The sequence below is a fragment of the Rhagoletis pomonella genome, unplaced genomic scaffold (assembly GCF_013731165.1).
Source record: "Rhagoletis pomonella isolate Grant_MI unplaced genomic scaffold, Rhpom_1.0 Rhpom_scaffold_00010, whole genome shotgun sequence".
Lineage (NCBI taxonomy): Eukaryota > Metazoa > Arthropoda > Insecta > Diptera > Tephritidae > Rhagoletis > Rhagoletis pomonella.
The window spans coordinates 972208-984848 of record NW_023458564.1 but is presented as its reverse complement, the minus strand read 5'-3'; the positions used below and the strand labels follow the sequence as shown (position 1 = coordinate 984848).

General features: G+C 35.4%; 2 protein-coding genes across 2 annotated transcripts in view; one reads left to right on the top strand and one right to left on the bottom strand.

Moving 5' to 3' along the window:
- Positions 1-3331: 3331 nt before the first annotated feature.
- Positions 3332-5828, top strand: LOC118746471 (dynein regulatory complex subunit 2-like). Its single transcript, XM_036480319.1, has 6 exons — positions 3332-3523; positions 3588-3701; positions 3759-3897; positions 4250-4872; positions 5171-5353; positions 5496-5828. The coding sequence occupies exons 1-6, from the start codon at positions 3332-3334 to the stop codon at positions 5730-5732; spliced, it is 1488 nt and encodes a 495-aa protein (XP_036336212.1). The 3' UTR covers positions 5733-5828.
- A 54-nt stretch (positions 5829-5882) lies between these two features.
- The window catches only part of LOC118746469, a 68922-nt gene continuing 62163 nt past the window's right edge, over positions 5883-12641 (bottom strand). The window contains exons 3-4 of the mRNA XM_036480318.1: positions 6377-6575; positions 5883-6296 (exon numbers count right to left, since the gene is read on the bottom strand). Of these exons, the coding sequence (XP_036336211.1) occupies positions 5992-6296; positions 6377-6575 (504 nt within the window). The 3' untranslated portion in view covers positions 5883-5991. The remainder of the gene's footprint in view (positions 6297-6376; positions 6576-12641) is intronic.

Sequence of the window (12641 nt, the reverse complement as noted above, 5' to 3'; positions counted from 1 at the left end):
AACAACTACACTTCCTTAAGTTATGACCACAGCATACAGCCCTCAGCAGTCGAGTTATCAAATCTGACTGGCTGGCATTCAAACTACACTATGTATTGCCTTCAACTTTCTTTTCTCTACGTTGGTTGGCGCTATCGACTAAAACTACATACAATCGCATTTATTGTGGCAATAAATCCTCTCTTTCTAGTTTAAAAATCTGGTTATCAGAATTTACAGTAAATAACTATTAGATATGTAAATGCACATGTACATACATACATATGTACGCATTCTAGTACAAAAGGTACGCCAGGGCGTATGAAGCTTGTCGACGAATCGTTAATATTCCATACTAATCGACCATTGAGTAATTATGGTCGTAAAGATTAGAGCGTTCAAATAAGTGAAAGTCGTTATACTAATTTACATATAATCTCAGTCTTATGATTGCTACACAATTTAAATATAAAAATGCATTTGGTGCAAAAAATTACCAAATATTACGACCACAGGCAAACAGAGTAGTTCCGTCCTTGTACTACTTTTGTGGATCATAAAGTAAGTGGATACGCTGAAGGCATTGCTCTGGCCATTGTGGCTGAAGGCATTAATTAAAATCAGCAGGCTAGGACAATGCTGCTAATATGATCGTTGAATTGCTTATGGGTAATCGGCTGAACTTAATGATTGTGATAACTGAGGCTGTTCTCATCACAATCAGGAAGAAAAAAGAATACACAACCCTGAGTGTAAACGAGAATGCATTTTACACGATGACTGTAGTGAGGCCGTAAGGCGTGATTACTGATGGCAGGTTATTATTCAAAATGTACAGTAAAACGTATTGATGGCAACGATTCGCAGCACGTTTTCCAGACTGATAGAAAACATAGACGTATAAACCTATTGGCGAAAGTTACTCATTATGCTTCCAGATTGGCGCTGTAATCGCCCAAGCGATTTTAGTCGAGTCCAATAAAGCACGCCTACCAGTTCTTTTCTGTACCAACTGCCGATCAATGGAAAGGTCAGATGAAGCCAAGGTCTTTTCCACCTTGTCTCTCCATTGCAGGAAAGCTCTTCCTATTCCTCTGCTACCAACAGCTATGTAGATCCACATTGAATATTTTCAGGACTAGAGCATTTGCCTTCATTCGTATAATATGACCGAGGCAGCGGCGCCACTGTATTTAAATCCGTTGCATGATGTCTACAGGATGGACAGGTCATATTGCTCACCGTTCCATCGTCTGCGGAATTCACCGTCGCCAATAGAGAGTTATGTAATATGTTGGCGGAAACATTAAACTTCATCTGATTTCGATGTGGAAATTTATCATTTATTTGGTACTTTTAAAGAAGTTACTACAGTTTAAAAAGAAACACCTGCTATTATGTTTTCAGGGCCAAACGCAATTAAACTGAATAGCCGGTATCACGCTGATGCTGGCATTTTTTTGGTAAATTTACCGTTCGCAGAAATGGCGGATGAGTAGATGATGTGAAATTTTGTATTTCCGAATTTTACTTTTCCCACTCTAAGCTCAACAGGTGTGCTATATCAACTGTCAACATGACTTTTTTTCACCTACCTCCATACAGTCGAAATACTGTGCGATGTAGAGAACAAAGGTGGCACATTCCGCAAACCGCCTCTTTGATTTTGCCGATATTGAGAATTCTCAAGTAAAAGGAAACAACCACCATATCACGCGATCAATTGTGCTTGCTGCGATACAATTTTTGAACACAAAAAATACCACTATTTAATTCCCTCAAAAAATACATGATATGAAAAATATAAGCTGTACATACAGGGGAGAAAATATTAATAGGGAAGAGACATTGTAGCATCCTCCTAAAATTAGCACAATTCGACAAAATTTCATCAAAACTTGGAGTTTTATAATTTGATTTCTTAGAAACATTCTGAGTTATCAATTTTGTAGCCCATTCAATTTTAGTGAAACCAAGTGCAAATTATAATTAGCTAAGACTTACCGTTGATTTTTGGTAATATTTTTTTTTTTTTGTGGAAGGTGTTGCTCATTTTCTATATACAAAAAAAAATTGTCGAACACACTTTGTACGTAAGAAAATGCGCAAACAAAAAATTGCCAAAAATCAACGGTAAGTCCAAGCTGCTTCGAACTTGCTCTTTATTATACTAAATATAAAACTAAATGGACCCCAAAACGGCAATCTCAAAAAAATTACAAAAAAATCTGATTAAAAAGTTTAAAATTTTGAACAGCATTTGTTTATATTCGACGAATTTTTGTAAATGTTCTACAAAGTGTGCAATTTTGACTAACATGTTTTGTCTAGATAGTAATATATACATATATTCATAAAAAAATAACAAACATTTTTTTTAAACAAAGAAAAGTTGCCAAAACTTGCTAAAATGTTTCCTATTTAAAAAACATTAGTGCTTTTCTAGAGGCCAGTCCCTTTTATTTGACACCTTATCTTTTGTAATCCAACGAACAGTGCGTAGCTTATAGTTTTTTAGACAAGTGGCAACCCTATTGAAATTCTAAGTAAAAATAGTCACTCTCCTGTCGATACAGAGTGTATTGGAGAAATCTCGTCAAATTCCGTTCACTAGTTTTCGAGATTACCGCGTACAAAGAATCTTGATCTTCCTTTATACTAACGAACTTTGAAATACATTTTTTTGAACGTCGGGTCGAGTTAAGTTGATGCAGCTAGCAAAAAAGAATGTTCGATGGATGAATTTTAGACAACTACAGAATTCACATTTCTTGAAAAGATTTTTACGACTATGTTACAATTAATCGATTAATAATCGATTATTGAAACACAAAACTACGAAAGAATTAAATCGTAAATTGAACAAAAATAATCAATTAATTTAACCAAAAGATTAATCGCTGCCATCTCTAGTTGAAATTGTTTGAGTTTAAACTGGTAGATGGAGGGAACATCGGAAGCACATATGGACCACATGATGGATAGTGCCTTAACTCAACGTCCGTTGAACACTGCTATTGTCCTAAAAAGTTATTAATTTTTTGCTAAAAGTTTACTTACATTAAAAATTTTGGGTAATTTGTCCTCAGTAGTGAATGAATCATCGCAGTTTTTACATTTCTCGAAAATGCCCGAAAATCTGTGATAGACTTGGTTTCAAACCGAAATCCTTATATAGTGCCGATAATTGTTCCATAAAGACAGGTTTATCGATTATTTCAAAGGTTTTTTAAAATACTCACATACCAAAATTTTTTTGGGAAATTTGAATTTTTGATATTATATTTGCCAAAGCTTTCATATAAAAATATTTCTTATATAGAAAAAATATTTGCAAATAAATAAAATAATTATGGAAACTGAAGCCAACGCCCCGCTTGTAAAGTCACTTGATGATAATTATTTAGCCAATATCGAAGCTGAGTCATCAAAATCAGCGAAAACAGCACCGGCCAAGAAAAGGAAGAAGAAGACCTTGACAAAAGCGCAGAAAGAAGAGCTAAAATTGAAAAGGGAGGCCGAGTCTAAGAAGTTGGAGTTAACTGTAAGCCTAACAAAAAGTAAAGTAGTTGTGGGTTATTAACGCTTGCGGTGACTTCTAAATTTAGCAAAATTTAAAACGGGAGCTCGAGTTATACATGCGATCTGCGAGGAAAAGCAGAGAGGATTGGGAGGAAATATGTAGGGAAATCAAGATAGGGGAACTGAAATCTGAAGTTCAGGTAAGTACGGTATGACAACATTTAAAAAATTAGCTTGAATTCTTGGATATTTGAAAGGAGTGGGAGAATAAAACGCAGCGGGTAATGCAACAGAAGGATGAGAAAATACAAAGCCTGCTTGCAGATATGGAGTCCACAAAAGAGATGGCCAAACGAAATTTCGAACGTCATCTGCAGGTGCTGGATTATGCCACAAGTAAGCAGTAAATCGTCGACTAAGTGCAAAATAGATCCACCTTGGTATAAAGTTCGAAAACGTCCTATTTCAGATAAATTTTCAAGAACGCCCTATTTCAGTATTTGATTCAAGGGCGCACTTTCACAGCTGCCGATTCAAAATCGCACTATCTCAACATGTTTTTAATATATTTTCAGTTGAGATTCTTAAAACGTTAGGGTGTTTTCGAACCGGCTGCCGAGATATGTCAAAATACGGACCAAAGAACCATAATTAAAGTACTTTCGACCCAATAATTACGTAGTTCCTGTATATTGAGTAATATTCTATTGAGAAGAAATAATACTTTACTCAAACTCTTTCGAAATAGATTGCTACAACACTCTGATCGCAGTTTCTAAGCAGCTCTACGAATTTGAGGCACAGCAAATGATCCAAGAATTCCACGAAGAACTAAACTCTCGGAAAGATATCGAGGATGGGTTTCGACTCAACTGTGAAAATATCACGCATGCCACCAATTTAGTAGTGGAAAATCAAATGCTTACGGACTATAATATCTTCGTGGAGAAGCAGGATAACGCGGTGAATACTCAGATCGAGAAACGCTTTCAAATACGAGACAGCGTCATCGCAAAAATGAAAGCTCTTCACAAACAACTCATCGACTTCATTAACTCGCTGGTGGATACCTCATTGGATGCCAAAAAGTACGAGCACATCCACGTGCTGATGCAACGTCAGCGTAATTTCGTCACCGAGTCGCGGAAGATGAACGACATCGAATTTCGTCTGACGCGCACCGCTGGCGATTTGCAGCGCGAATTGGTCCACAATGAAGTAGAGGCGCAGAGACGATTGGCCGACTTACGTCTCGAACGAGAGTACTTCATGCAGGTGCGGAAAGGAATCGAACAAAGTATTCATAACGATAGGCGCGAAACTTTCGAAAAGTTGCAAATTTTCTCCGGCGAGTGTTATGGCATGCTGAAGGTTGGCGAAAGCATAATACCGGATTTCCACTAAGCTTTAAATGACAAAATAATTTAATGATAAATTCGGACTTAGTTCAGAACTAGAACGATAAACCCGGCTTAAATTTGGGCAATGAAAAAACCGATGTTAGTTCGCTAAAAATAAAATAAAAAGTAATTGAAAGCCATTTTGTCAATTAAATTTTAAACATTATCTGCCTTTTACATACAAATTTTTGGCATGGTGGAAATTTGGCATGATTTTATTCGGCGGTTAATTATATGTATGCATAATATGTAATTTTGTCGCCCCACAGGACTACCAAAAGCTGCTGAAATATGGCGAGCTGCTGCTTTCACTCACCGCCAACTGCCGTAAGTTGCAAACAGAATCGGAAAAAGTGGTGGCGCCCAAAGATGAGGATGAGCCGTCCGAGGAGGAAATGGAGTTCAGCTTAAAAGCTCTGAGTTTGGAATCACATGTGGACATGTCCGATGCGGTAAATGTGAATTTGTTTTTCTTATTGAAAGAACTGCTCTCACTTCTTGTGATGTTTGGGAGTCAAATTTTTTTGGTTTATTTCGTTATTCGTCTCAGATCCCTTGCATACCACTCCATGACTTTCCCCTTGTTTCTTGCAGGAGCTTTTAAGGCAAATGCAACTTATGAAGAACTTTTGGCATCGTACAGCTCTTGCCGAGGCTCAGAATCTCATTCTTGCCCAAGAGAAGCGTGAACTTTTGGAAGAGAATCAAAAATATATAGACTTCATAAAGCTAATGAGCAAGCGGGAAAATATTGAAGACATGTTGAAAACCTTTACGGTGACGCCTTTGTTGCCTAATAAATTGGCTAATTGCTTGCAAAAACAAACCTGAACTTCTGTGTTTGCAATGGTATCTAACAAGGATCGACATATTATTGTAAAAACCTATATTAATAACTATTTTTGGCACTCTTTCCGCGGTTTTTTAAATACGTTGACTAATAAATAATATTAATATTCATTAAATATATGTGTGTGTATGTATGTATTTTAGTAAATATATTTGCTTTTACAAAACTTTCAGATCTGTTTATTTTCTTCTAGATTTGTAAGTAAAGAAAAGTTTATTCCATGGATGGCAACCTTCCAATTCAGGGCTTCGGATCATAGTTTAGTACATCGAATGTAAGAATTTTGTAGAATGACACTGACCACTCTCTGTCCTTCACATTGTTTGATGCATTATCTCCGTTAGGTGTATAGTCACGGCGAAAGCGCATAAAAATCTCGGCGAAGACAATACGATGTGGCACTGCTATAACATCCATGGGTGTGCGCATATCCGCGTCAAGTTTACGCAAAATTTCATTGAATTCGACCAGCTCCTCTGGTGAGTCAAAGTCCTTAGTGTTGCGCAGGCCGACAAACAGCATATCAATGAAGCAATATCGGCGTCCTAAAGGGTAGGAGAGAGAAACAAGATCGATGTATGGGCCAGATAAAAACGAATAATGATAAAATATTTAAATCTTTTACCGAAATTTTTCCGTGTCGCCACTTTCATTGGTATCGCCTTTCTTATGTGTTCTGTATCGAATTTGACCAATTTGAGGCGTGAGTCATTTCCGGAGAGCAACATGTCACGCGATATTTGTTGAAAACCAACAGGTGTGGTGAATTGGCTTAGTTTTCCTGTATTTTGATTACGTATGATGTCTGTGATAACGATGACTGCCTGGTAATCGGAAATAGAAGGGAAATAAATAGTTCAGGTTTTGTTTCGGATTCAAAAAACCTAGGTCGGTCTCCGTACATCAAAGAACGTATATTTGTCAATTTAATTGTGGCTTATTAAAATTTTTATTTTAATATTTTTATTGAGCTTTGTACCACGATTTTGTTTATTAGGGAAAATTGAAAAAGCAACAAAGTCTAAGCGGTAGAAGTTATAGCAGCTATTTCTGAGATCACCACAACTCCTAATCAGACTTCTTTTTCCCAGACTTCAGCAGGGATCGATGGTAGTAGGTTGGTCCATCGAAAACCAAAAACCAGAAATCGAGGAAAATCTCGTGTTTTTTGAACTTTTTAATAAACAAGTAATTTCTAAGCGAAAAACACAACCGACTTCAATTCTCATATACAAGTTTAGGAGTACCGTTAATTTTTTCATGATCCAATGATCGGATCTTAACCAAATTACGGAACGACCCTTGAGGTTCCATCTTTCCGTTAAAAAAAAGAATCATTGAAATGGGTTCACGTGGTACAAAGTTATGCGGTAGCATAAATAAAAAAAAAGAAATAGATATATATTCCGACGAATTGACCACCTCTTCCTCCCCTTTTTTGAAGTCGGTTAAAAATGTTTGAGTTCTTTGTTAATTTTATGTTGATAAAGTGCAATTTATGAAATTTTAAAAAGTTAATTTATTTATTACAAACTGTACATAAAACTTGCATAAATGTATTTTAAAAAGTATATTATCTGAAGCGAATTTTCATTATTTTCTGGTGATATATCTTTAAAAGTATTCGACATTAAATGCTTGTTTTCTTCCCGATAAAAATTCTTCCAAGACCAATATTAGCTCTGATCCAATACTTTTCGTGTAAAATCCTGTAAAAATGTCATATAGCAACATTACTCTCTGAAGTGAGAGTAAAAAATGAGTAACAACAAAAAGTACGGGAACACAAAAACCAACCAGTCATCGCTTGACACTTTTCAAGATTTTACCAAAAGAAAAAGTTCGGGTAAAATCTTGCAGCTTCATTCTCTATACAACTCTTCAAAAATCGCTCTCGTTTACAGGATTTTGGAGAAGTTTCGAGCACGGGATCATTTTTCCTGTAACTTCCTGCAAGTTTGTTCCAACTATATCGACCCCTTTGCGCAAAATTATCGTATGATACAAAAACCAAATTTTACAGGAGAGTGTTTTTTTATTTTTCTCTGCTCTGGCTGGCACCATCAATACTAAATTCTAGATTTGGTGAGATAATTGAGTAAGTTAATTAACCTCAAGCCTTTTTGGTGGAAAATTTTCTTTTTTTTTTTGAAATATACATGTTTTTGGTCACATACGGTAATTTCATTCACAAGGTTTTATAAATGTACTCGCCAAGTTTGGTACTTACGATAACATTTACAACAGTTGAAATTGCAAATAAACTGAAGCATAACGGTATTTGTTATTTAAATTTGCGATAAATTAGGAGTTTATTAATTTTTTTATTATTAAATTTTTACATTAACATTAAACAATAGTCAAATTGCAAATCATTAAATTTTTTTGTGGATATGCATAAGGACTTATGGTAGTTTCTATCTTATAAATAAAATTTAAGTTGTTCATGACTTTTTTAGTAGAACTATCATAATAACCGAACATTAGTTCAATTTTACTTGAGTTTTTTTTTCGAATGTAGCTATACGAAGCTTATGGACGGCTTATACTCAATACCCTCTATCTGCAGTTTTCACAAAAACTAATTTGTGATGTTATCAATGATATTAATTCTGACTTTATAATTCAATAGTAAGTTCTTCTGTCAAGCGTTATACAAGGTCAGCAGTAAGATAACAGATGAGAGTTAACTCTTAGGTGAATTATCAGAATCTCATTTTTGTGAAAAGTGCAAATAGAGGGTATTGAATATAAGGCCTCGTTATTTAAGTTTATTTTAATTTTGTTGGGTAACAAAACATCTACAAAAGACTTCCAGTTTTTAAACTCAGAGTGTGCAATTTCGATGCAGTCGTAACTTGAAGGTTTGGTTCGTGCATCGCGAATAATTATGGGCCATTAACTAGGCGCCCAAATAGTACGATTTCGTACAAAAGATTCAATTGTACTATGCTCAGAATTAGCTGGCATCATAGTATGGCCTGGAAGTAAATATGTTGTCTTAATCTTATTTATGAAGGTCGAAGAATTTAAAAAATATTGCATTGGCGCTATAAAGACTTATGCCATTTGCTGTATGTCTTTCGTCAACGATAAGTAAATATTTATAAAGTACCGTGAATTTATTAAAAAAAAGTTTTAATATAGACATAATAATAATAATAATAATAATAATAATAATAATAATAATAATAATAATAATAATAATAATAATAATATAACAGGTATTGATAACGGTGAAGCGAATGGAGGCATGACGAATGCGAGCAATCCGCTTCCCATCCTAATTCCTTTGCACATACGATAATTTTGCCCACAAGAAAAAATTCATTGTCACATACGATACAATTTTAATTTTTATGGTACCTAAAGGGATTTCAGCCATGGTGAAACGAATACAAAAGGTGGCGCTGATTGTGATACCGCTAACTCTCTCTTCAAAATTTTGATAGAAATATGACGACATAGGAGATTTTGTTTATTGCCTGTGTAACATACATACATATAAATATACACATGCAAAACATATACATACTGATAGATCTCTCTCAGCTCTCTCCGCCGGCAAATCTCCGATGACGTCATATTCACGTTACTCTCCCGAATTTCTTATCAATCAGCGCAATCTTGTATTCTATCGGTCTTGGATTTCAGTTATATTAGCTCTGATCCAATACTTTTCATGTAAAATCCTGTAAGAATGTGAAACAGCAAAATTACTCTCTGAAGTGAGAGTAAAAAGTGAGTAACAACAAAACGTACGGGAACAAAAAAAGCATTTTTCCGGTAAGAACGTCAAGCAGTGATCGCTTGACACTTTCCATGATTTTACCAGAAGAAAAAGTTCGGGTAAAATCTTGCAACTTCATTCTCTACACAACTCTCCAAAAATCGCTCTCATTTACAGAAGTTTCGAGTACGGGATCATTTTTCCTGTGACTTCCTGCAAGTTCGTGTAAAAACCTGTAAGTTCATGGAGCACTGGATCAGAGCTATTATTTTCACAGGTGAGTGATGCCTTATGTGATGGAGAACAAACTTGCATCAAAAATTGAATTTCGTAAAAAATTCAACATACGATAATTTTGCGCAAAGGGGTCGATATAAGTAATATACAGAGTTCATGAAAGATACAAACAAATTCATACAAATATCTGCACAAATCCGAGCAGAATCCTTAATTCTTAAAGTTGAGCATAGAAGTATAGGTATTGAGGTGAATCGAGTTCAACGTGTTGAAATCTCTGACCTACATACGTACATATGTATTTCACCTCACTTTATTGGTTTGTGTCTTTACTGGTCATGGTGGCTGATAAACGGAGAGATGTGGACCGTAAGTTAGCACAAGAACCGGAACGTACTGCTTTGGAGACTTTACCATCAAGATGCAGAAAGGCGTTTATTTTGAACATTTGACATTAGGTATGAGATATTTTTCCAACAACGATGTTTAACCGGAGATTAGTGTCAACCAAGCTTTTAGCAACCGGTCCTAACAGTGCAAATGGCAAATTTAATAAAAGATGTGTTAAATATGGTTTTTAAATTAAAAGTTACATAAAATTTATAAATTTTTGTACGATACAGTTTTTAGGTACAATGCCCACAACTGCATATGATAATGAACACAATGAAGCATTTTAGGAGTGGGACTTTCGCGGCCTTTATCTACACATTTTGTTTGCTTTGTGTCATTCCGTTGTGATTGGTGGGACATTTTACTCCAGATTGTGATCAATTGTGAACTATGTGTAACTATGTCGTCAAAACATAAAGAACAGCGAAAGATATTTTTTAACATAGATAATAACTCGGGCTCGGAATCTCATGCACTAAAAAATCAGAAATTTACGCGCCATAAACAGTACTACACCGAAGGACCAGTGCCCTATGCACACTGCAGTAGGTTAGCAGGATTCTTCTTTGCCCATTCCCAAGATAGTGGGTCGTAGGACACCCAGAACTACCGAGTTATCCTGTACGATTCTGCACGGCTCCACCTCTGCTTAGCCTTGGAGTGATAAATTTCGGTAATTGTTGATTTTATCTCCCTGAGCGAAGCGCCCATGCCCACCGCGTGGGACACATTCAGAGCGCAGCCGCACCTTGCTAGCTCGTCCGCTGCCACGTTTCCGTAAATGTCCCTATGTCCCTGGAACCACATTAGGGTAATTTCGTATTGATCAGAGATATAGGCCAGCTCTCTCCTACAGTCTTCCATTTGTTGAGATCTAATGGCGGTAGAAGAGAATACCTCAATGGCCGTTTGGCTATCCGAGAAGAAATATACTAAAATACACAAAAACCGGTTTTTTTACAAAATATGCAAAATCATGCATTTACTGCAAAATATGCAAAAATATACGCTAACGATTGAATGCCTTTTTAAAGGAAATTTCACGATTCGTAAGGATAATTCAACCATATCGATTTGAACATGCCCAATAAAAACAAGCATTTGCATGAGATTCCGAGCCCTAATAATAACTAATGCATAGAATTTCTTTAAAAAATACCAAACTATTTCATGGTTCTAAGTTACTATCATTTGAATGAATGTGACTGGCGGGACATTGAAATGAACTCAATTTTCTTCTGTGCCCGCAAATATGAATTTTAGCCAAAACACTAAATTTTGAGGAAAGATGTGGCATCACCATAATATTCTTATGACTTTGGAACTACTTTGTGTTTAAACTTGAAACTTTCCCAAAAATTTCCTTGAATATTTTTTTATAATGCGTCATTAAAACCAGAAAAAGTATCAAACTTTATAAACAAAATTTTGCATTTGTAAAAACCAACTCCTGAATTTTTTTAAAAAAGTTAAAAAATCCGTAATTTTATATTTAATATGCATTAAGATGTGTTGTTAAACTCAGTTTCTTTAGAATATCTTGTTTACTATGTACAAATTTCAAATCAATCGATTCACAAACGTCTGAGGTATAGCCTCAACTTAAGTGAAAGTTTCGCAAAAATTGGCCGCTGTGAAAAATTAGCTTTTGTGACTTTTTCGACATGAAGGCATCAATAAAAGCTAGGTTAAAATTACCTGCAAATGTATTTTCGTGTAAGCTATTGATTACAATTGGTTTTAACCGGATACTTTGACCCAAACCCTTTTTTAAGTTCTAGAGCACTATTTGGGGATAATCCGCAAGCCTATAAGTTAGTTTTACTTGACCAAGATTTAGCTAAACGCTTGTCAAAAACACGCCTATTAATGAGTTTTTTATAGCGAAGCGTTGGTGGCCCGCAAGGAAATAAAAAAATCTTTAGCACACGAACTCAATCCAAACTTAACCTTCACTGCGCAAAACTACCTCAAAATCAATTACTCGGGCTACTCAATCAGCTTGAAATTCTCGACCTCAATGCAAGTACATAAATTTTGTATCCAATGCTTGCACAGATTGTAATATGATGTCTAGTGAAAGCGCATTATATTTAATAGGCATCTGCCCAATTTACCACGATATATGTTTACATCAGTTTAGTGTAAAAATCGTGGATGCAGCTAAGACTATAGATATATAGAATGGACCCAACTACTTAGCACTTTACAAATAACCCTCCCAATGTCTTAAGTAAAAGAAACTCACATTAAATGAATTTTCGTAGTTATTTGAATCGTTAGTATTATATTTAAATTAATTAAATTATTATTTTAATTCGCGGCACTATGTCTATATCGTTGTAAGGCAGAGTTGGCCAGTGAAAGCTTTTATTTTGTGGCAGCCGTATGCAAATTGTACAGAAAGCTTTTAAAAGCTTTGGCACGCGTGCCTATGAAGTGGCCAACATTGTTGTAAAGATATACACCATAGTTATTATTGGTGACTGACATTGTTATTGGTGTTAATGCTGGTTCCCAAATAAATTAG

Excerpts from the sequence above, each read along its gene's own strand:
- LOC118746471 (XM_036480319.1), top strand. The coding sequence starts at position 3,332 with ATGGAAACTGAAGCCAACGCCCCGCTTGTAAAGTCACTTGATGATAAT. Across the intron at positions 3,898-4,249 it reads GGTGCTGGATTATGCCACAA|ATTGCTACAACACTCTGATC; the intron begins GTAAGCAGTAAA and ends CTTTCGAAATAG. Across the intron at positions 5,354-5,495 it reads ATGTGGACATGTCCGATGCG|GAGCTTTTAAGGCAAATGCA; the intron begins GTAAATGTGAAT and ends TGTTTCTTGCAG.